The following is a 24,140-nucleotide window of genomic DNA, read 5'->3' as shown; positions in this document are numbered from 1 at the left end:
ATTTTTGCATATTGCCCCGAGCAGAGGAGCAGTTAGTATTAGTATTTGTCTCCTGAGAAAAGCCTATTGACACGCAGACTAGGTGACCAAGGAGTCCAAAACACGTACAAAATGTCCGATTAAGACATAACGGACAGAACTTCTGGCATCGTTTCCTTTGCCTCGCACTGCATTTTTTATCAGTGGAAACTGGCCTCTTCTTTTCTGGGTCACCTGGGTCTAAGGATTAGAATTTGTCTTTGGCATGGGTGTTCAGGGAGCAAGCTGAGTTTGTCACCTGTCCCCAGAGTAGCGGTTCTGGGGTCACCTCTCTGCTTCGGAATGTGTTTTATTTCTCAGTGTGTCTGCCTAGAAAGTAGAAACTGAGAAGAAACATCTGAATTACCTCCTTAAGAAAATTTCCTGTTCTTTCTACTGCCTGGACGTGTCTCCCCAAAATTAAGGGCATACCGACTCATCTGCCGCAAACCATGCTTTCTTTATTCGTCTTATCTTGTTTATGTAACCACTTCTGACCGTTTTATTTTAGTTTGACATTTTTAGGCTGCTCTTACGGGACATGGCAAATCGGGAAGGTCAGTTCTTTCCCTGTTGTCGCACTGTAGTTTGTAAGTCACTGGGGAAATGCGGACAGAGTTAGAACCAATAGCAGACGTGGACCCAGAGCCTTCGTGAGCTGAGGCTTTGGGATACAGGTCAGGGAAATGGGCACGATGTAGACCTTTTGGTCTCCACTGTTGTCCTGTGCGTGCTTTGGCAGATTACCTAAATCATGGGGTCTATTTTCTGATTTATAAATAGGTATCATGACACCTTTCTCAGAAACTACGTGTGATTAACTGGCGGCCGTTTGTTTCCTCTGCTTGGAGACTCGCTGTGTTTCTCACAACGCTTGTGTGTTGGATTGGACCCAGAATAATAACAGTTGTACCTATCTTAAAGGCAGTTCTGTTCCCAAAGGCCTAAAACATATTTTAAAATCACTAGTTACACCTTGCATTTTAAGAGGCAGCTTTTCATATGATATGAGTATTTTCACGATGCCATATTATATTCTTTAATTTTTCTCTTTCTCCCAGCTGACTAGCTTATTCAATCCAATGAGCACCTAACTGGGGCTAAGGAACTAAGAAATTACCACTTTGAGCACACCTAATGATTTTCATCTTTGTCTCAATTGTTATTAGGTTTATGAGACTCATACTTGATAGCAACACTTTTTGTTTCTCCATTTTCAAATCCTCCTCTTTCTCCTATATCCTGAACAAAATGTCACTAGAACTTGCGAAATAATTGTCCAAACACGATTATGTAAATAAGGAGGGCAGTGCTGTTGAAGCAGTTTTTGGTTGACAGAGTGACATTATGCTGTAGTTAAAAACGGTCACTTTACCAGGATGAAGGTCGTACAGAAGGTTGATTTCCACATTCATCGAAGAGGTACAAGGCTAATCAATGTACAATCGAAAGAGGATTTTGCTGACAATTTAAATGACCATAGGCATGAGAAAGGAGAAATAAACATAACTTTTTATTCGTAAGCATTTCATTTATTGTAGGTAGTAAATTCTGTCTGAAGAATCTATAGAAAAGCTAAAAGAATGTTAGTGAGTTCATCCACGTGGCAGGAATTGAGATGAATACATTAAAATGGGTCCTATTTCTGTATTCTACTAATGCAAAACCTGAAAATGAAATTTTACACAGATAAATTCCACATATAGTACCATCAAAAAGAAAAACATGCCTAAAGATTGGTGGCCTTGGATAGCAGTGGAAGATGGTGCCTGCATCCACGTTGGAGACCTGGATGAAGCTCCTGGTTTCAGTATGGCCCAGCCCTAAACATTGCTACCATTTAGAGAGTGTGTCAGTGGTTGGAAGATCTTTCTCCCTCTCCGTGTAACTCTTTTAAATAAATCTTTAAAAACAAAAAAGAATAAATCTAACTAGAGAATGGCAAGCACCATACACTGAAAATTTTAAAATATGATTGTAAAAAATATAAGCTACATTTGTGTAATATATACCATGTTCATAGATTCGAATAGTCAGTGTTTCTTTCAATATTGAATTACAGATTCAGCATAACTTTTTTCTGTTTAATTTCTTTCAAAATCAAGAGGTTTTGTGTGTGTTTGTGTGTGTATGTTAGAAATTTCACAAGCCAATCCTGGAATTTTTATGGAACTACAATGACTTGAATAGCCAAAACAACGTGGGAAAAAGATGAAAGTTGGGGAACCCACCTTTCTTAATTTCATACTTTATACAAAGCTACATTGATTGAGATAAGCTGATACTAGTATAGAGATTAATACATAAATTCTTGGTACAAAAGAGAAAAATCCAGAAATGGACTATCATTATCATTTTCATGTATATGGTAGGTTGCTTTAAAAAAAAGTTAATATAATGGGAAAGGAGTAATTTTTTCAAAAATGATGTTGAATTGAAGCATTTGAATTTGTGTATATAAATTATAACCCTTGACCCTTATATTACTATATACAACAATTCAGTCTAAATAGATCATAAATATATGAGCTAAAACTATGAAATTTCAACAATAGTAGAAAATTATGTGACCTTGGGTTAAGTAAAAAGACATTAGACATGCCACAAAAGCTATCAACATTAAAGAAATGATCAGCAAATTACATGTCATCGAAATCAAACTTTTGATCTTCAGAAGACATTATTTAAATGCAAAGCAATCAACAATGTGGAAGCAAATATTTGCAAAGTAACTATCTAACAAAGGACTTTGGCCAAAATATAAAATTCTTATAACTCAATCCTAGGAAGATAAGCAATTTAAGCCAACATGAGAAGGTTTGACGACTCTCTAGCAAAGAGGATACACAGTGACAAATGAGCACATGGGGAGATGCCCAACATGATTCTCCTCTAGGAAAATGCAAACTGAAACAACAGGGAAATTGTACCACTCACCCCCGGAATGGCTAAGATAAGGGCTTGGTAGTATCCTGTGTGCAAAAATGTAGAAAAACTGGAACTCCCCTAGACTTTGGATACAGCTACTTTGGAGCAGTTTAGCAGTTGCTTCTGAGGTTAAGATATACATAACAATGACAGGTGAACTGACAAGCAAAATTTAGCATATCCATGCAATCAAATGTATCTCATCAATAAAAGGGAATGAGCTATATTGATACTCTTGACAAAATTAGTGAATCTCAAAGCTCATATTGGATGGACATAAATCAGACACAAAAGACTATGTGTTTTAGTATTTTGCTTAGGAAATTCCTAGAAAAGGTGAAATTACACAGAGAGAAAATAAACAAGAGACTGATTGAAGCTAGAGTTTATAAAGCATACAAAAGAATTTCTTAGAGTGGTAAGAAGAAGTCCTTTTTTATTTTTGGAAGTCAGAGTTACAAAGAGGGAGGGAGAAAGACATCTTCCATCTGCTGGTTCACTCCCTGGTGGTCACAATGGCCAATGCTGATTCAAGCTGAAGCCAGGACCATGCCTGAGTGACAGAGGTCCAACACTCCATCTTCTTGCTACCTTTCCAGACCATTCACAGGAAGCTGGGTGAGGAGTAGGGGACAACCAGAACTCAAACTGGGATTTCTGCCCTTACTTGCTACGTTGTAACACCAACCCCAAAAGTGAATTTTCCAAATATGCTAAAAGTCATTGAACTATTCTCTTAAAAAGTTCAGTATATTATGCCTCAATATCTGAGACATATATAAATTTCCCAGAATCCAGTGTATAGTAGATCCTCAACAAATGTTAATTTCCTTCGTTGTTTTCCCATAAAGTTGATCCTGGGAAAAGATAACTTGGAAAACAAATTAAAAATGCAGATTAATGGATAAATTATCAAAACTAAAAATGGAGGGCCAGTGCCAGTTCAAGTCCTGGTTGCTGTGCTTCCAATACAGCTCCCTGCTAATGCACCTAAGCAGGAAATAGTCTGGCTGCCTGCATGGAAGACCCAGATGGAGTTCCAGGCTCCATCATCAGCATTACCCAGCCCTGTATATTTATGTCTCTATGTCTCATTGCCTTCTGTGTCTTATTGCCCTCTATGTCTTATTGCCTTCAAATAAATAGGTGAAATGAAATTGATTTTTAAAGTAAAGTATGAAATGGATTTAGCGATTGGCTCAATGGTAGAATTCATTCATTGTATTTTTCTTTCAGTAAGACCAAAGGTTGAGATCATTGTTCTTTACATTCTCCCACCAGTAGCTTTCAGTAATTTTGTATGGAGAAGAAAAGACGTCAAAATAACTTAGAAGGATATGTTTTTCAGTCAGGTGATTTTATTCATCAGAACGGGACTCCCGGTTTCTGCATCCAAAGGTTGTAAAACTCAGGAATGCCTCTAAAAGTGTCAAGCTTTCCTGTTCATGGCCTGGACACGATGCTGGTAACAGCAGGAAGAGTCCTTGAACTCAAATGTATCATCCCCTGTAAGAACCTAAATGTCAAGTGCACTTGATTTAGGCTGCTGTGTTTATCCGCAGAAGTCAGAGTGCAGTGGAGAAAGCATGACAATCAGAACCCTCATTTTAGAGGTAACAAATAAATCTTGTTCTCTGAGACCTTTATCTGTGCGCCAGTGAGCAAAGGATCACAAGTAATCTCCCAGGATCCAAAGTAAACAGAGCAGGCTATTGAAATTTTGTTCTTTCATCCTTTGACTCTGTCCTTTTTTTAAAAAACCCTCCTAGATCCCCTAGGATGTCGCTATTGTGGGCTCTCTTGCAATCTTTTTCTTCTCTTTCTCTGAGTTAAACACACATGTATACACCTACACACACACGCTGAAATTATCAGTAATTAGCAGTGCTAGTGAAATATAAGGGCATCCCAGTCAGAAACAGTCCTCTCTTTTCCCACATTATGTCATTGTCATCAACCACTTACTCTGCAATGTAAATCTTTTCATTTTAAAATTTGTATATGTATATAATATTTGCATTAGAAGTGAATATGACAAAATGTTTGAAATTAAAATAAAATGAAGTTTATTCTTTTAAAAACTCCTGAAGACTTGAAATTGTGAAATAATCAAACCATACATATCTCATATTTGAAAACCATGTCTGCTTTTTTGCTCTAAAAAAAAAAATTAAGTCTTTTTGATACCTTATTAGTTTGTTATCTCTTTGCTACTTTAGAGAACAAAAATATATTATCTCCAAATTGGTTTGGTCATAAAATTGTCATGTTCTGTATATTAAATTTAGACGGGTAGACTATTCAGGCAATACACATTCCCTAATTGAATTTAGTTTAAAATGTTTTTAATATTTTATACAAATGGAGCCTCAGGCACCCGACCTCTAAGAAGCTCAGACCTCTTCCTTTTTGCTAGTTTGGGGAAAACAGCAGAACATTAAACTGAGAAGGAAACTCCAGTGAGTTAATTATTTCAGTAAAATTGTTCATTCAGCTTTTTGGCCTACCAAAATACACAGTGGCAAGAGGTCATGGACAGTATTTGCTCGAGAAAAGGAAATAATGATAATTAAAAGGAAGAATCTTCCTCCACTCCAAATCAGAAAACACACCTTTGGCCACGGTTTTTTTGGATTGTATTTCATCTCTAAACTAAATGTAGCAGCTTTCATTGTATCAGTTCCAGAAATTTTCTCCAGCAAATGGTCATTACAACTTGCTGGTTGTATATTTTGATTTATCAACCACATATCAGAAAATATAGAAACCAGAGGCAGATGCACCGGAGGGATCACCATTTTTCAGAGCAGTATTTCACGACATTCTCTACCTATCCCCTTGAAACTGTCTACTAAACTCCCCAGTGAAAACCAGCTGCTCATATGGAAACTTCCATAGACCGTTCCTGCTTCCTTTCTCAGATTCGTTCTGTATCTCACTCTTTTTCCAGAGTACCCAGCATCCAATACAAGGATCCACTAGAAGACAAATCAATAAATGAAATCACTTTTCCAATAGGGAACTTTGTGTATCTTGTTTATTCATGTTAAGCAAAATGAGGTGGCACCCATCAGCGTCTTGGTCTCTGCCCTAGAGGCCCCGGAGCTTGACCAAGGGCTCTGCTGCCCAACCACAAAGCCCGGAGATGTTCTTCCTGATGCCCCTCTGAGTCCTTGTGCCGGAGTTGTCCTGAGACCTTCTAAATGAGTTGACATAGAACAGACTTTGGCTAATTCAGGATTGGCAAAACGAGTTTTCTGATTGATTTTAGAGGTAACAAAATCTTTGAATTCTGTGCTCCATACCTTTCTGAGTACTTCATGCTTATTCTTACTCTTCATGGATGAAGTTTTTGGTTTTTTGTTTGTTTGTTTGTTTGCTTGTTTTTTAATAGAAAAACTCTTAGATCAGGCTGCTGTTATTTCACATCAGATTTTGTAACAGGATATTATCATTAATAGCCTTTTCCTCCTTTTTCTTGTGGTCAGCCAGTATAACCATGAAGTATATATTACTTGGTGAGTAATTTTGCTTTTCTACACCTAATTTACATTATAATGAGAAACGCTTGGGTTGTGCCATCTGAATTTGTGAGTTTTAATCCTGGCTTTATCACTTTATGTTCTGTCTTCCATAAATATGGGGAATAACAGTATCTTACAGAATGCTTGTAAAGGGTTAAATGAAGGACATAACTACTACTGCTTCTATTCTGAGCCCATAATAGACATTTGATAAGTATTGAAACAAATCCCTCCAACAAGTATTCAATGTGATTCTCTCATTGCCAAGCAAATTTATTTCATGGAATGTAAATCTTATGGCAATATTATGAATTCTTTATACTTTATGATGTCCCATGGGTTTTCATGTCAGCAGTCGGTTGAAATCACATTTGTTGTGTGTCAACTAGATGACTGACCTTATGCCCTGCACAGAGCATAGAAAGTGAAATAAAAAATGTTTGCTGTCCTGGAAGAGCATATAAAGAAGCAGGCGAGACATGCTTAAACAAAAATACAGCCCGTCATGTGTGTGAATGCAGTAAGTATGTGATAAAGGTATCTATGAAATAGGAGAACAGCATAATACAGAAGGTTTGGTTTTGTGGCTCATCTTCCACAGAATTTTTACTACTGCCTAACTAGTTGATGTGGCTGAATATCTTTTTTTCTTCTGTTTTATTGAGGTATGATTGACAAACCACAATTGTCTGTCATTATCCAGGGATGTAATATGATGCCTTGATATAAGCGGAGAGAGGGAAAGGACCCCTTGTGGGAATGTAAATTAGAATAGCCATTATGGAAAATACTGTGCAGGTTCCTCACAAATTAAAAATACAGCTTCTCCATGACCCAGCAAACCTGTATTTGAATTTCCAAAAACCAAATCAATGCCTCAGAGAGGTAATGGCCTCCTGTGTTCGCAAGAGAGCTGTTAGAAATCCAAGACACGGGTACAATCTAGGCATCGAGTGATGGATGCATGAAGATGCTGTGTCTATATACAGTGAAATATTACTAAACTATAAAAAAGCAGGGATTCCTGCCTTTAATGACAACATGGCTAAATTTGAAATATCCTTTATTGAAGCTTTTTTTTAAAAAAAAAAATATGTTGTTTGTTCAAAAGGCAGAGGGACAAATAGCTGTGGGGAGCCTATGAAAAAGGTCTTCTCTGCTAACTCACTCCCCACATGGTCACAGCAGCCAGAGCAGGGCCAAGCTGAAAGCAGAAGCCCAGAACTCCTTCCAGGTCTTCCAGCGAGTGTCAGGGGCTCAAGGACTTGGGCCATGTTCTGCTGCTTTCCCAGGAACATTAACAGGAAGCTGGATGAGTAGCAGAGCTACTGGGATTCGAACTGCCCTCCCATATGGAATGTCAGCTTTGCAAGTATCAGCATAACAGACAGAGCCACAGTCTTAAAATTGTTATAAAAACTCTGAACTCCACACATTTTGAGGATGTAACTTTCAGAATTCAAGAGTTTTCCTTTTTTACTTAGTCTTTTGACTATCTTCCTGTAATAAATCATACAGATCATACCTTATTGACTTTATTTCCTTTCAGCTTTTTTCCTTTCATTCCCATTCTGGTCTTTAAATACGGTAAAAGAAGATCTGATGGATAGAGCAGTTGGTATTAAAAATCAGGAATTAGCACACTGGCCTGTGAGCCAAATCTGGCTAACCATGCTTTTGTATGCCCCATCATTCTAAGAATGTTTTTGGTATTTTAAAATTATTGAAAAAAAATCAGAATAATGTCGGCTCAGATGTGACTTTATATGAAATGCAGGTTTATTTTCTATTTTTTTAAAAATGGGTTGTTAGAATACAGCCATACTCACCTATTGTTCATCATTGCTTTAGAGCTACAACACTTGAGCAGTAGTGAAGAGACTGGTTCGGACTGTTGGAAACGGGTTACTCTCATTGGCCCTTGACAGAGCAAGTTAGTCAGCCCGAGAATCCTCACAAGCGCTGCATGTTCTGGATTTGTGACTAATCATCCTTGATGTTCAAGACAAGTCAATGTTGTTCTCAGTTTGTATAGAAATGAGAAGTTCACTTTGGCTTAGATGTTAGCATTGGCATTCAACATGTAGTGATCTGAGCATCTTGACCAAGGACCTCTAAATGTTAACTAGGAAGGAGGGGCTCATGCTTAGAAATCCTGGAAATGTGAAGTGGACTTGCTTTATCGCCAGCTCCCATGCCTGATGCCTACACTGTAATCTGAAGGCAAGGAGTTCCAGTTTCATTCCATCAATAACAGGCATGTTTATGTCAATCTTTTCTAGGAGATGGGGCTGACCACCCTAGGACAATAATACCTGTTAACTTGGTACTATTTGCAAGTTCCGTAATACTTACTCGCATGTCACAGAACAGATCTAGACCACCTTACCAAGTGGCTAAAAGCCAACACATAGAGAAACTGTTGTGATATTTGAACTTGAACATGAGTCTGGAAGGGGTTTCCCAGTGTCATCATTCCTGTATTGTAGATGCTACTTTTCCACCTTCCATTTTTGATGGACAGCCTCTGGCTTAGTGACCTTCACGGGTAAGTTTTGTGTAGGTGGGCATTCACCGGAACCTGCCTCAATGATCCGAAGGACTGTGCATTTCTACAGTCCACCTTGAAGAACATAATACAGCTAAATGACCTGTAAAAGTGTCAATGACCCGTGTTCTAAATCGCAAACTCCTGGGCTTTCTGTTTCTCCTTTTGTTGTGTATCTTTTGGTAAAACAAAGTAATAAACTGCTTTGCATATGAAGAGAAAAGAGTAAAACCCCTCAATGTGTCCTCAGTGTCATAACGCGGTTAATCAAACACCTGCCACATCTCCAAGTCCAGAAAGTTGAAACATCAATGAGATCTGAGTCCTTGACTTCACCCGAGTTTCTTCAAAAAACAATTTACTTATGTTTATTGGAAAGGCAAATTTACAGAGAGAAGACAAAACAGAAAGATCTTCCATCCTCTGGTTCACTCTCCAAATGGCTGTAACAGCTGGAGCTGAGCCAACCCAAAGCCAGAAACCAGGAGCTTCTTTCTGGTCTCCATATCGTTGCAGGTCCCAAGGACTTGGGCCATCCTCCATTGCTTCCCCAGGCCACAAGCAGAAAGTTAGATCAGAAATAGAACAGTGGGGACACAAACCAGCGTGTATATGGGATGCTGTGCTTGGAGATGGAGGATTAGCCAGTTGAACCACTGTGCTGGTCCCACCCCAGAATTTCATGTCTCAGATTTTACCTTATAAAATTAAAATTGAAACTGGGGGGAAAAAAAACCTTCAGTGCAATAAGACTAACTACTACATTTTTAACAGTGCAAAGTCACCAATAATCCATTGTAAATTCATGAAGAGATGAGACAACTGTGGTATATTCGCTTGCTGTACTAATCTCCAATAATTCAAAATTACAGTTGTACAGGGAATGATGTGTATGCCTGGCCAAGAATCAAACGGCAGAAGGCTCACTTGTGATTTTTATTATGGTAGTGATGTCCATTAATAACAGATAGAGAACTGGCTTATAGAAACACAGTGACTTCTTAAAAGTTATTATGACTAGGGTGGTTGGATTTCAGATAAGTTCTTTTCTGCTTTTCAAATCTTTGGTAAGCATTTGTATGAATTTAATTTGCATTAAATTAAAATGGAGCTGTCTAATGGCCAGGAGGTAAGAACAGCACCCACCCTCATCTGGACGCAGTGGAGCTTTAGCTGAGAGTGAATCTGCACTTAAAGAGTTTGCAGTTCCTTCTGGGGAGAGGCCAGCCCTAGACAGTTACTAAGTGGGTCTGTTCTCAAAGGGAGAGAATTAAGATATTTAATCCAGGAAGTGGTTAGCAAAGCTGTCCTGGAGGAAGTGGCAGAGCCCAGGCTGGAAGCTTGAGGAATCGCCCAGTGAAGCAGGATGGATTGAAAGAGTTCCAAGCAGAAGCAATGGTTTCTTCCAGGAACCACAGCAAGTTCAGGGTGGTGGGAGCGAGCAGGAAGACTGGTGGTAAAGTAGGCAGCCCTGTAATTCATAGACAGAAATTCGGATCTTTATCCTCAGGGCAAGCTGAGACTGACAATGGGATGTCCACACTGTAGAAGAGATACAAGAACAGGAGAGAGTGGAAGTAGAACCAAAGACTGCGGTGTTTTACTGTAATCCAAGTAAGAGTCAGTGATGGCTTCAAAAGTGAACAAGTGTTTCATGTCAGGATTAATATTTGCATGGCAGACTTGGGAATTTCAAATATAGTAATAGAAAGTATAGAAAGTTTTTATTTTTAACTCTTCTAATTGCATGGCAAAAGGCTTAGCTTTTACTTTTTTAAATCTTTTAATTGCTTAGCAAACATTGTGGAAGTCTCAGAACTAATCAATCCTGGGTTAGCCTAAGATGAACACCCTATTGTGTAAATGTGATGTGTTATCTTTACATTGTGCCAAATCCAAAATGGTTTCCCAGTGATGGGATGGGTGATTTTTTGGAAGACACATGAACAACTCACCTCCCATTACCCCCTCACCCAAAAACAGTCAGGAGCGAGAAGAGAAACATTTGACTTGATGAGATCTCTTGCCACCATGAGCTCCATGGAAAACAGGTGTTGTAATAGGGACTCCAGAGCTGAGCATACAGCAGCCTCAGGGAGTCCTTACTGAATGGATGTGTGCATGCCACCAACTGAATTACGATTCTGGAGGATTTTTTTTGTCTTCCCTGGTTAATTATTTTTGTTTTCTGACGACTGCCTGTCGTTTATGTTCTTTACTTTCAGTTTCCCTGGTTACTAGAAATTAGAAATGGGGAAAAAAGTGGTCCACAAAAGGCTGCCTCTTAAGCACTGGTCATTTTAAAAATAGAATCCTTCAAAAATATTTCAAAATTACTCAAACTGGAACCTTACCTACTTTTCCTGAAATACAAGCAAGCCAGAAATCTTTTATTCAAGTATTTAAATAAATTCTTTTTGGTTCAAACGTACACTTTTGTGACCAAACAGAACTCCATAAATATGCACTACCAAAAGCCAAGGTTGGCCATGGCCCACACACCCAGAAAGAGGAAGAAAATTACATTGGGCGGGGGAGAAGATTCTACTGTGTATCAGGTACTGTCCTTGCCTCCTTTCACAAATGACGATATCCAGGACACAACACATTACACTCTCGTGGTTAATGATAAACCCTGATTTTGAAATGTAGGTGTGTATGGCATGATTCATGTGCTTTACCTTTTTACTTTTAAATAATTATATATTATAAAAGTAAAAAAAATTAAACATTCATACTGGTGTGTATGGGTGAAGTACAGTGGATAAATCCTTGCTAGCAAACTATTGCAAGCAAGAACCTTTGAAGACAATTAACTGTAAACTTTGAGTAAAAAAAAAAAAAGTTGGGGGGGATTCCACAGTGGTCTGTTCCTTCTTCTGGCCCTGAGTTTATTCATTTTTAAGACTGGCTCATTAAAGAGCAGAGCAAACAGTTTCCCCGGGCATTGGTAAGAGCACCTGTCCACCTTGTGCCGATTTGGTTTCACAGTCAGCCGATCTCACTATTACAGCTCGTCTGCTTTCCCCGAGTTGTCTTCCACTTTGAGGTGCTACCTACCTTTTGTGCAACATGCCTGGGACAGTAATAAGTCTTTTCACAGGACGGCTGGTTGCCCTGATCCTCTGAATTTCTTTCTGTCACATTTGTCACAGTCCGTGGTGATGTTCCCATCTGCCAGGCATATGGAGTTGGTGGTGCTCGGCAAATCTTTGTTCCACCCTGGTCCTAGAGAATGTTTTGGAATTGTCTTATAAATTCTCTTTCCTCTCCTGTGCCCTCATTGCACTCTGTTTCAGCTGTGACAGCTATGGAAATATGCCGTGGAAGCGAATTAATGATGTCTGTCTATTCTTGAACTGAAGTGTGAGTCTCTGGAGGCCAGAACCCAGTCTCATTCATTTTTGTCTGCCCCTCCTCTGGCCTCCAGCAAGGAGAATATAGCATCCTATACCGAGGCATGGCCCATAGCTGTTTATTGCTTGGATTCTGTGCTACCTTGCATTTTCTGATCATGCCATGTATATCATTCTAGAGGTTTTAAAAACACAGTGATGAAGAAGATAAATGTGCTGTCATTGATCAGGAAATGCAAAATGGAAAATACAGACTTTTCTTGGTATGGATTTTGATTTCCCTTGAATGACCCCTTGTACTTCCATATTATTTATATAATAAAAGCCAACCATAGTTAACACTTCAAAGGATTTTTAGGAGTTAGTCGTATAGGTTCCTCTTGAATAATCGTAGATTTGGTACATAGGTTGTGTCACCTTAAAAATAGCTGTAATGCTTGCACAAATACTGTCGTCTTTTATTTACACTTGAGCTAAAAAAAAAAAAATTTGTCACCTGGCCTAAGCTGGAGCCACTCAGCACCCCCGGAATCACCATAGGATCATGGCAAAAATGATTGTGATGCTTGCTGCTGAAGACCAGGATGTTTTTGGAGCCTCTGGTACTTGCAGTTTGGGCAGTTTATAAAAAGACACATCTTTGAATTCAACTCAGAAGATGTTTCTTTTTCTTATATTCTAAGCTTTGTGATACTGTTAGCCTCCGAATGAATACAACTCATGAGTGGGATAGTGAAAGTTCAGTGTTGAGTTGACCATCCCCAAAGAAATGGCGGAATGTGAGAATCAAGAAAAGATCCAGCTCCAGAAGAGTTAACATGAAGCAAAGTTTCTCTTGGGCCCCCGGGCTCCTTGGTCTTGGGTTCCAAGAACACTGCCATAGGAAGCTGATGTGGGAAAGGCGGTTGTATTTTATATTTCATCTTGTGTTTGGGCTCTTTCAGGTAAGCCGTAACTTTGAGCTGGTTGGACGGGTTAACTTGGATCAGCTGGAACAGATGAAGGAAAAAATGGAGAGCTCCAGTAGTGACGAGGAGGACAAGGAAGAAGAAGTGAACAGCAAGGCCGATGACACAGGTCAGTCCCTTGCAGCCCTCTTCATGCCACATGGCATCAATGTGTGTGTCGTGAGATGGAAGGCAGGCGGGAGGTTGTGGCAGGAGTAGCAGAAGGGAGTAATCCATCTTAGTTAAGCAGCAGAACAGACTGGGTTACGGGACACATCAAGGATTATGTCTTTGTAAACTGTTGCCAGACATAAGAATTCCACAAAACACATTTTCTGCCTAATTATAGATACATGTTTCTAAAAAAAAAAAAAAAAGGCGGGGGGAGATACTTATGGTAATGATTTGTTTTTAATAAGGAACACTGGCGTCTAGGGAATTCTCAGAATAAGAACAAGCAGACAGCCCAATGGATGATGCTGTATTAAGAGATGAGAAGGAACTACCAATTGGACACTTATTTAAGATGACAGCTGCTGGGACAGTCTCTGCAGAGGTGATGGAGGAGGCTGCAAAGCATTTGTGGCATCGCCACATGCCGTCTGCAGGGCCTCTCATGCTCTGGAGCTCTGGGTTCACTTTGTAAAAAGGAAGAGAGAGAGAGAGACCACATCGTTCATTCCGCCCTGTAGTTATGGGATACACCGGAGAAGCTTTCATGGGATTCTTGTACTTTTTTTTTCCAGCTTCCTATAACATGGAACTGAAACTCAAAGTTACTTTGATCTACTTCAATTTGGAAATCCATGCGTGGCTTGCTTTTTTCGTAGTGTGGATTTCCCATGAGTATTTAAAAAACCCTTCCTATATGACTATAGGTAAACTGTAGATTTATCAAAACCATGATAACATACATATAAAAAAAAAACATGCCTCCACGTGATGTGAGGAATGGTGTAATTGTCATTAGTTTGTGACCTGTTGGTTGTCACTCTGGAGCATCTTTATGTGCCAGGTCTAATGCTGGTGGCCTTTGAGCTACCTTTTTCCCTTAATTATATGTACTATAGAGCGCTCTGTCATTTGCTTGCCTGAATTTGGCCCCTGTTTCTGTTAATTACTACCTATATAACTGAATAAATGATTTTATCTTCATATGCATTTAGAATCCATAAATGATAATGTTATGATTTCCTTGAGTTGCTGTAAAGATCTTTCACTTAAAAAATTCAAATTTCTTTGAAGTTTTTTAAAATTATTGATTTTCCTGACAAATAAACAAAGTGCATATAATAGACACATAATATGATGTTTTAAAATATCTAAATTGTTTTTTATAAAGATTTATTTTTTTGTTAGATGGCTAAATAGTTCATTAACATGCATCACTTCACATTCTCACCAGTTTTTAGTGGTAGAAACACTGAAAATCTACTCTGAACAATTTACATATAAAATGTATTATTACTGTGTTTTACAACACAGTGTCTTAAGCATGTTCCTTCCTTTATCTAAAGTTTTGAATACTTTGACCAGGTGGTTTTCCCCATGACCACACCTCCCAGCTCTGCTAACCACTATTCTAATCACTGCTTCCACGAGTTCAACTTTTTAAAATTCTACTTATAAAAGAGATCATACACAATTTTGTTTTTCTGTGCTTGAATTATTTCAATTAATGTTCGGCCGCATTCATGTTGCCACAAATCACAAAATATCTTTTTCTTTTCAAGGCTAACTATTTACTTTATATATGTGCCACATTTAGCTTATCCACTCATCCTTTGATGGACATTGAGATGGTCTCCATATCTTGGCTGTTGTGAGTAGTGCTGCCATGAATACTGGAATGTAGAGAATCGCTTGGATGTACTCAAGTCATTTCCTTTGTATAGAATGTACCAGTAGTGGAATCACTGGATCATATGGTACTTCTATTTTTAATTTTTGGAAGAACCTTCATACTACTTTCCATAATGGCTCTGCTGATTTACATTGTAACCACCAGCTTACAGGCACTCCCTCTTCTTGTCCTCATCACCATCTCTCTTTTGCTTTTTGATAAAGCCGTTGTGGCTTTGATTTGCATTTCCCTGATAATTAGTGATGCGGAGCTTATTTTCATAGGCCTGTTGGCTGTTTGTGTATTGAGAAATATTTATTCAGATCCTTTGTGCATTTTTTAGTGGCTTGTTTTCTTATCATTGAGCTCAATTCCTCATATATTTTAGATATTAACTCCTTATTACATGTGTGGCTTACAGAGGTTTCCTCCTGTTCTTCAGGCTCTCTGTTAACTCTTTTGTTTCTTGTACAAAAGCCTTATAGTTTCATACAGTCCTATTTGTCTTTTGCTTTGTTGCCTGTGCTATTCGATTGACATAAAAAAAAAATCATTGTCCAGATCAAATCAATGTCATAGAACTTTTTCCTTTCAGTTTTCTCCTGGTAGTTCTATAATTCCAAGTCTTATATTTAGGTCTTTAATCCATTTGGAGTTGATATTCGTAGCGGTTGTGAGAAAAAGATCGAATTGCATGCTTTGTCATTCTTCTGGATGAAGATAATACAGTTGACCCAGTACATTCTATTGTCAGGGCTGTCCCTTCCCATGTGTGTGCTCCTGGCACCTATTACTGGGCTCTCTGTTCTGTTTCATTAATTTATGTGTCAGTTTTGATGACAGCACCATGATGTTTTGATTCTTGCAGCTGTATAGTAGACTCTGAAGGTAGTGTAATATCTGTGGCTCTGTTTCCTCTAAATAGATCTGGCTGGTCAGCATCTTTCTGAATCTACAGGTTGTTGTAAAGGTTAAGTGATATAGTATATGAGATACTAGGCCAGTATCTGTAACATAAGAATCACCTGCTAAGTGAAATCCTGCATTGCACAGGATATTGTCGTTGTCCAGGTATCCAAATAAAGGTTCACAGGATATAAATGCTTGTCCAAAAACTCAAGACAAACAGATAACCTCATGATGACAGAATTCAGGTCCTCTGACTCCAAAGACAACAGCTTTGACATTGTAAAATATTTTCCCAATTCTGAGGCCAGTGGAATGTTCTTCCGTTAAGGGTAACCAGCCCTGCACTCGGTGGACCAAAGGGCATCCTTAGGGCCCTCAGGCCAAAGGGCACTTTTGCAGGACGTCTTTGTTTCTCCTACTTGCTCAGCCTGCACACTGAAGAAGCCCTGTTTGGCAACTCAGTTTCTCTTATGCTGCTCCATAATCCTTTCCTGGCCTGCCCTGACCAACTCATCATGGTGCCAGAGCTGGAGACCACGGTTTGCAAACAGGGGATCCATCAAGCTATTGAACCCCAACCAAGACAGACTAGAGAAGCTGATAGCCACAGTGTCTTAGCTTGTTAAAACCCTGAAAAGCACATGGACAAATAAAACAGCCTCAGTCTATCAGTTGATTGTAAAATGACTGCTTTGATTAAAAAGAAATGGCATTAGTTCCTTTCTTACAAGAATTTCTGTGAGCTGAGAAGGTTGTCTTCCCCCCCCCCCTTTTTTTTCCCTCAAAACCATTTTACAAATAAGTTCTTCATGACAAATTCTTAACATCTGTGCACTGTTCCCAGCGTCCTCTGGAAGAGGATTCTTTCGGGGTACAAAGCCTCCTTTTTCTTCATAATGCTCAATGGCCTGTCTTTTCTCTTCAGGAAACAAATTATTCCTCTTTGGATATTATGGCTTTTTTTCCATCTCCAATGCTGAGCACACTTTGAATTTGAGCTTATATGAATGACAGAGGCAAAATCCCTTTCTTGTGACTCCTTTAAAAATTAGCAATTTTTTTTAAAAAAAATTAAAAGTAGAGAATGAAAAGCACTGGAGAGTTGATATGTGGGTGGGACACGGGCCAAATGCCCCTACCGATCCAGCTGGGCCTTCTCCTTTCTCATTCAACACGGTGGCATGAGACCAGGTTGGTTTAAGTGGAAAGAACATCCTGGCCTTGGCTTCACTAGAAAGTGTCACATCCACGTTCATGTTTACCACGTGGAAAGGGAAAAAAATCTTCCCATGGAGAAGTGGGAGTCCCTCTCAGAGCGGGGGATGCAGATGAGTAACTTCCAGTAATGTTAATTAGAATTCTCAACCTCAACTTTCCCACTCCCTCCACATCCTTGAAAGGGCAGCTTCCTTTGTCTTATCTCCTTTGAATAAACTTAGGATCTGTTTTCCACCCGATAGGTAGAGTCTTGCCAAGCAGAAGCAGCAGCACACAGGTTGCCCGGGGGAGTTTTGCCAGACAGTCTGGCTTCCAGGAGCATAGGGTCGCGAAGTGGCTGTTAACTCGGCTCCCAGGCTGCTCGAGAACTATTTGAAGGGTGACAGGTCCTGAGTGGCTCCCTGCTTTGAAGATGAAATGGAGCATGTGCTGGTGGAAAGAATAGATGAGCAGTTTTGTGCTTTTTCTGTATTGAGATGAAGGAGTGGGTCCACCCTTGTTGGCAAGTCTGACTTTCATCGGATTCAGTTCAGGGGGTTCTGAGCTGCGCAGAGAACCCCCGCCTCTAATTGCATTCCCAACCTCCTTTCTGTACACAAAGCTGGAGGAGACTGGCTGTGGCCACAGGGCAGGTCCTGCCTGGGAAGCTTAGAGGGAATTTGAAAGCAAAGAAACCAGGCATGAAGAAATCAAAATGAACCCAAGCAGAAGCCTTCCCAGCCACCCCCTCTCATTATGCAGTTGGGGAGGAGTCAGAAGGCATTCTGTTGATTTCTTGCCCAAGATAATCCCTGCTAAGGAATTAATGCGTAGAGCAGATGGTGCTGTCTCATTTCCAATGAAAAGAATCGAGGAAGATAGTCTGTGCAATTATTTTTAATGGCTTGTGTGGTGATCTTCTTAATTTGTGAGAAAATGTTTCATCTTTTGTTAAACCTGGCCCAGTCACATAGCTTTTTTGTGCTAAAGATTAAGGCATCCCAAAGCCCCCTATCCTGTTAATATCACCCTGAGGATTTTAGTAGAGCGTTTCAGCCAGGCCAGCTTCCTGCAACATCCTGTGCACGGGAGCCCACCGTGATCAGAGGTGTAAAGATGAGCCTCCTTTACTGGTGTGCTGCCCCAACTTTGCAGTGCGGATGCAAGGGCTGTCTGGGCCCTGTGGGCTATTAGCCATGTGAAGACTTGGCCCTTGGTGGGAAAACAAGACATATATGGGCATGAGACTGGGCAACACAAAGGTTTGCCAGGACTTAGAGCCTGAAAACAATTAGCCAGCCAGTCAACATTGATCAGAATCTAAATGTATCCAACGCTGTGCAGGAAACTGAACAACCAGCTCAGCATTGGATGTTTACAGCAGATCCACCTGGCACTGTCTACATACCCTCCCATTCATAGACACCACCAATTGCGAGTTGATGGGCAGCTGGTTAGGACCCCTCGGCAGCCTGGGGATGTGCTTTCCCAGGCTGGTTCACATTCTCCTGCAAGCAAGGTTCTGTGTTTACAGATCTCATTTAGGGCTCGTTGGCGCCTTGTGGGGTGTGGATTATGAAATCCATGTTTGATGACTGTCACCCTGAGCCTTCTGCCTTGCCTGGAACCAGTAGAAACCCTGAGGTCTGCGGCACGTAACCCGGATCGGTGATAGCTTTCTGTGTAGCCTATGTGCTGGTGATGGACAAAAAACTAACCTGTGACACATAGCAAATGAGATGCCCCATAGTACTGATAGAAGAGAGAGATTATATAGGACACGAAAAAGCTCAGAAGGGGCTCTTTCAGCAAAAAGGACTCTGGGTATTGGTGATGGAAGCTGTTGGGGTCCCTGAGGGGAAATGGGAAGACTCCAGGCCTGGGAACAGGAACTGTTTTTGCGGAGTTGTACAAGAAATGCCCTTAGGGGGAAACGCAAGACAGCAAGGAATCTGGACGCCTCTTTTACTGCCTGGCCTTGCAGAGACAGGACGGGGGTTGCTGACGGATGTGAGCTCAGATCTTGTGCCCACCCTCAGAGCACAGGTCACATTTCTGCTTCTCCTTCACAGAGCTGATGAGATTTTCCGACCACGGGGCTGCTATGAACACCGAGAAACGTTTTCCATGTGAATTTTGTGGACGGGCATTTTCACAGGGCTCCGAGTGGGAAAGACACGTGCTGAGACATGGCATGTAAGTTGGGTTGTCCCAGAGAAGGAGAGAGGTTGACGTTTTTGTGGGCGTGATGGTTCCCCTGACAATCCCATGACCCCTGTGTGTCACCTCTCCAGACCATGGTGGGAGAAGCAACTGGTCACAAAGTCAGGGCTTCTCCTCTTCTGTTGGTATTTCGGATGACCCATCAGTGCCAAGTCAAATCAGGAACAAATCTTCCGTGGGACTTACACACCCCATTCCAGCCCACTCTCAGAAGTGCCTGTTCTAGTTAGTGTCCTTTTAGCATTCACGCGCATGATGTCCTGTGATAGGGCCGGAATCAAGCTCTGTTCCTAGTTCTGGGCCTTGATCATTCCCATGCTTGCCTCCCAGGTAGCTAAAGGTGTGCTTGTCAAATGCTTACACAAAATCCCTAACTAAAGCACCCCTGGTCCCTCCAATAAAGACAACCTAAGATCTGGTCCTTTCAGGAGAAAATGCCCTGACACCTGAGAGTGCAGATAGAGGTTTCCCAAGACATGGGTTCCATCTTCAGATTGCACTTGTTCCGTGATTGGCTTTTGGGCCTAGTCCTAAGCATCCTAATATCTGAGTTTCTCTTTTAAAGATTTGGTTGAAGAGCAGACTGATGGGGGTGAGAAGGGAGATGTTCCATCTGCTGGTTAATCTCCAAATAACCACAGAAGTAGGGGTGGACCATGCTGAAGCCAGGAGCCAAGAACTGCAACTGGGTCTCCACCTGGGTGGCAGGAGTTCCTTCACTTGAGTCATCCTCCACTGCTTTCCAGGCAACTGGAACTGGATTAGAAGCAGATGAGCCACAAATTGGACCAGCACTCTGATATGGGATTCAGGCATCCCAGGAGGGGCCATTACCATTGGGTCACAACCTTTTAGTCGTTTTCAGTCTTAATAAATATAGCCAACCTCTAGACTTCTGGGTTCAATTGAATCTAAGCATAAGACAATTCCTCTCTGTTTCAGTGGAGAAGATGACACAAGACTATTATTTTAATCTAGAAACAAAATGTGGAATTAATCAAAATGTGATACGACAGTGGCTATGGTTGTAGATGTAGATAGCTAAGAAGATACAGAAACACAAGACCTAAAAGTATTCCGTATCGGAAGGACAGTTCACTCTGAATTGAGTTGAATGTCCATAGCCTTTGTCTAAAGGGAACCCTGGGACATTTTTTTAGAATTCGGGAAGTTAGATCATGTAAGCCTTGTGCTTAATTTGAAAAAAAAAAAAGAAAAACACAATTACTCAAGTGTCTTTCTTATAATTTTTTTTTCCTGCCAGGGCATTGGATGACACCAAGCAGGTGAGCAGAGAAGACAGCCATCCCAAAGAGGCTCTGGAGGACAGGATTAAGATGCCCTCCCTGGAGGAAAAGGATGTCAGCGAGACGATGGGGATAGACTTTTCCCTAAAGAACGAACCAGTAGCCATCTGCGTCATAGCTGCCGACAAATCTCTCCTGGAGAATGCAGAGGCCAAAAATGAATAAGCATTTCATGAAATTCCTACTCAACCCTTACTTGAACCGTGATGAGAAAGTGGGAGGGCCAGCTTGGGCTACAAAGGGAGGGGCAGACAAGAGAAGACAGAACAAAGCTGCTTTTTAGGACTGAACAATCTATTTTCAAAGCACTGGTACCTGTGTGAGTGAGTCTGTAAATTAAAGTTATTTAAATGGTTGGAATATGTGGTTCCTTTTCCATCACTACATCCTTTGTTCCGGATCTTCATCACCGAAGTTTCTCTTGTTGCGGAACATGGAAGCACCTGGCGTGGGCGCAGTGCGTTCTGTGGCGGTCTTGGACAGCAGCCGGAGACAGAAGCTCCGCGACGGAAGACTTCTCATAGGGGAACAACTTTCTGACGCACAACTTTTGGTGCGTTTTTCTAGTTTTAATACCTTAAGCTTTTTCAAGACCTAACTGCAGCCGCTTTGGGGAAAAAAAAAAAAAAACAGAAAACAAAAAAACTGCTTTGCATAAAACAGTCACCTGTTTCCTAGTACCTCAAACTTAACCAAGGGAATTCTCTGCATTTGTCAGTACTACCTGTCGTCCTTGTGGTTAAATGTAGAGAGAACTGCTGGGCAAGATGGTGAATGGAGGCAAAAAAAAAAAAGAGTTTTAAAGAAAGGAACACAAATTGTGCTTAAAATCCCCATGTGGGTTTTATTTCTTAAAATACTGTGATTTTTTTAATTATTTTAGTAAAAAACAAAACAAAAAAAAGAAACAGACTTTAATTATTAGATAACTGTTTGTGAATTGTCATCCTTTATTCCAGGTAAGCTGTTTATTAGTGTTCAACTATAATTTAGAATTTGGTAGATTCATGTGAGCTAATTTTAAGGTGATTGTGGAGTTTTTGTTTGCCACAAGTTTATTTTCTATCAATTTGAGTGTTACGAACACAGCACAATTCAGTTTTTCATAAGGATTGTTTGTGTGTGTGCGTGTGTGTTGTTATTGTTTTAATTTGGGACAAGGGGAGAGCTAGTTTTTCTGTGAATAGGATTTTTTTTTTTAATTTCAAACATGGAAATAACAAAGAAGTTAACTTTCCTTTTCTTTTTATTTAACTAAAGAACCAAACTTTCTCCGCACAGCTATGCAGCTCATGGGCCGCCGAGGAGGCCCCGTTCACCCTTTTGTTGCTCGTCAAATTAACACATTATCCGTCTCACATCAGTCATTTCTGTTAGGATAGGTTGGCTTTGTGTGTGGTTTTCAGGTCTGTGTTTCGTTTGCATTGTGTTTGGCGGGGGTTGCTCATTTTATCTGGCAGACGGAGGGATGTCCTAGAATCCCATCCCTTTGGTGAGAATGGACAAGAAATGGCGTGTATCCTACAAGGAGCCTGGAGAACTACTTTTTATTTTTTTCTCTTCTCTTCCTTTGTTTTTTTTTTTTTTTTAAATCTAGCTGCCAGCTGCTCTGTTTCCCCATATTAGCCTTTTCAGGATAGAGCAGCTTAGACTAAATCCAAGTCTACATTTTTAATATGATCTGATTGTGAACAAAGGGTTTCGTTCCAAAAAGTATAAATGAACTTTTTTGAAGCCTAGGTTTAGAAGCGTGTGCGTGTGTGCGTGTGTGTGTGTGTGTGTGTATGCGTGTGCTCGGGCGTGTGTTTATGTGTGCATGTGCGCGTGCGTGCGAGTCCTTTGGTTTTCACGTTTTGTTTTGTTTCTTTTTTACTTGGAAGGGTTTGGGGGCGGGGCGGGGAGGGAAGAAAGGGAAGGGAAATTGCGGAAATGGCAGTGTCCCACACAGCTTCAAATAAAATCCATGGAGAGATGTTGCATTTGTGGAGTAAGTGCTTACTTGAAAAGCATGTTCTTCTTTTATTTTCTTGCTGTTAAGAGTTTTTATTTTTTAGGATGTTTGTTTTAATTTAATTTTTTTAGGGATGGGGGCCTTGATGTGGAAGACCCTAAAATCGGAAAAGTGCGAATTACCTAGACAAAGATTGATTTTATGTCCATATTTGTTTTAATTGGCCTCATTTCAAGTGTACTAAACAGTTCCATACCTGGATTGGGTGTTTGTAATGGTTACCAAAAAACAAACAGACAGAAAAAACCACAAAAGAAAAAAAAAGAAAATAATTGTGACATGCTTTTATCACTAGTTTATTTTTCAAATAACATGTAAATATTGTAATCCATTGGATTTTGTTTTGCTAACCTGTTAAATAAAAATATGGGACCATTATCCTTTTAATAAGGCTAGAACGTCATTTTTTCTTTTTCAAACCTATAACTGGTATTTTGTGGCCGCACATTTTGGATGCATTATTATAATTCTGTTGACTGTAATGGCATCGAATTTACAACATTTTTTTGTTGTTTAATTTATACAAGAGGACTTTTTTTCAGAGCTTGAGAGAAGAAGATAAATAGCAAAATGATAACCTGTTGACTCCAATAATCAGTGTTTCCCGATACTTCACGGAAGGTAGGGAAATTCTGAAGCCTTGAAGCCAAGGGTTGAAAAACAAATAAAAAGCAAAACAAAGAAAAAAAAAACACAAGTAGGTTATTCAAGTTGTTTGCAACATACATTTTGTAATGAAATGTGAGAAATTAATAAAGAATTTTTTTCACATGTGTCTATGTGCATCTGTTGTAAATCATTTACTCATACAACCTCACATACAAAAGGCGGAAGTAAGAGAGGTCCTCCGTCCAATGCACACACGTCAAAGCCCGTTTGAATCTCCACAAAGATGGGAAGCGAAGGTGGCTTTAAGGTGATCGGTGAGCCGGGTCCTTAAGATGGCTGTATTCCTGTATCAGGTATTCATCACCAGCTGAAGGGTGATTTTCCATCAACAATGTGAACATGATGCGTGACGCTTCAGAAGGACAAAGTGCCAGTGATTAAGCATGGCCCGAGGCCCCTGAGCTTGTGAAGGCAGTCACTTTAAACTCGCTGCAAGTCACAGCCATGGGTGAGGATCCCTCGCCACCCTCACCTCACCGAAGTCTGTGCCACAAACTCTCCAGTTCATCTTTCCCTGGCAGTTCGCCCCATTACCATCTCAGAGCTGCCCTGTTGATCAAAGGCAAAATCTAGTCACGAGACCTGCAAGAAGAGTTCCGTTCACATCAACCGCTTACGTTGTTAAAGTCGGGACTCGCAGTCTGCCTCTACCAGTGTTGC

The 24,140-nt window shown here is 40.3% G+C and overlaps 1 protein-coding gene across 2 annotated transcripts in view; it reads left to right on the top strand.

The window, feature by feature from the left end:
* The window catches only part of ZNF462 (zinc finger protein 462), a 140,496-nt gene extending 116,995 nt beyond the window's left edge, over positions 1-23,501 (top strand). For both annotated transcript variants that reach the window (XM_040963220.1, XM_040963221.1), the window contains exons 11-13: positions 13,319-13,451; positions 19,343-19,466; positions 20,758-23,501. In XM_040963220.1, coding sequence (XP_040819154.1) covers positions 13,319-13,451; positions 19,343-19,466; positions 20,758-20,965 — 465 coding nt within the window. In that variant the 3' untranslated portion in view covers positions 20,966-23,501. The remainder of the gene's footprint in view (positions 1-13,318; positions 13,452-19,342; positions 19,467-20,757) is intronic.
* The last annotated feature ends 639 nt before the right edge of the window (positions 23,502-24,140 follow it).

This window comes from Ochotona curzoniae, unplaced genomic scaffold, assembly GCF_017591425.1.
Source record: "Ochotona curzoniae isolate NIBS_2020 unplaced genomic scaffold, NIBS_Ocur_1.0 scaffold_3208, whole genome shotgun sequence".
NCBI lineage: Eukaryota > Metazoa > Chordata > Mammalia > Lagomorpha > Ochotonidae > Ochotona > Ochotona curzoniae.
This window is presented reverse-complemented; position numbering and strand designations above follow the sequence as displayed.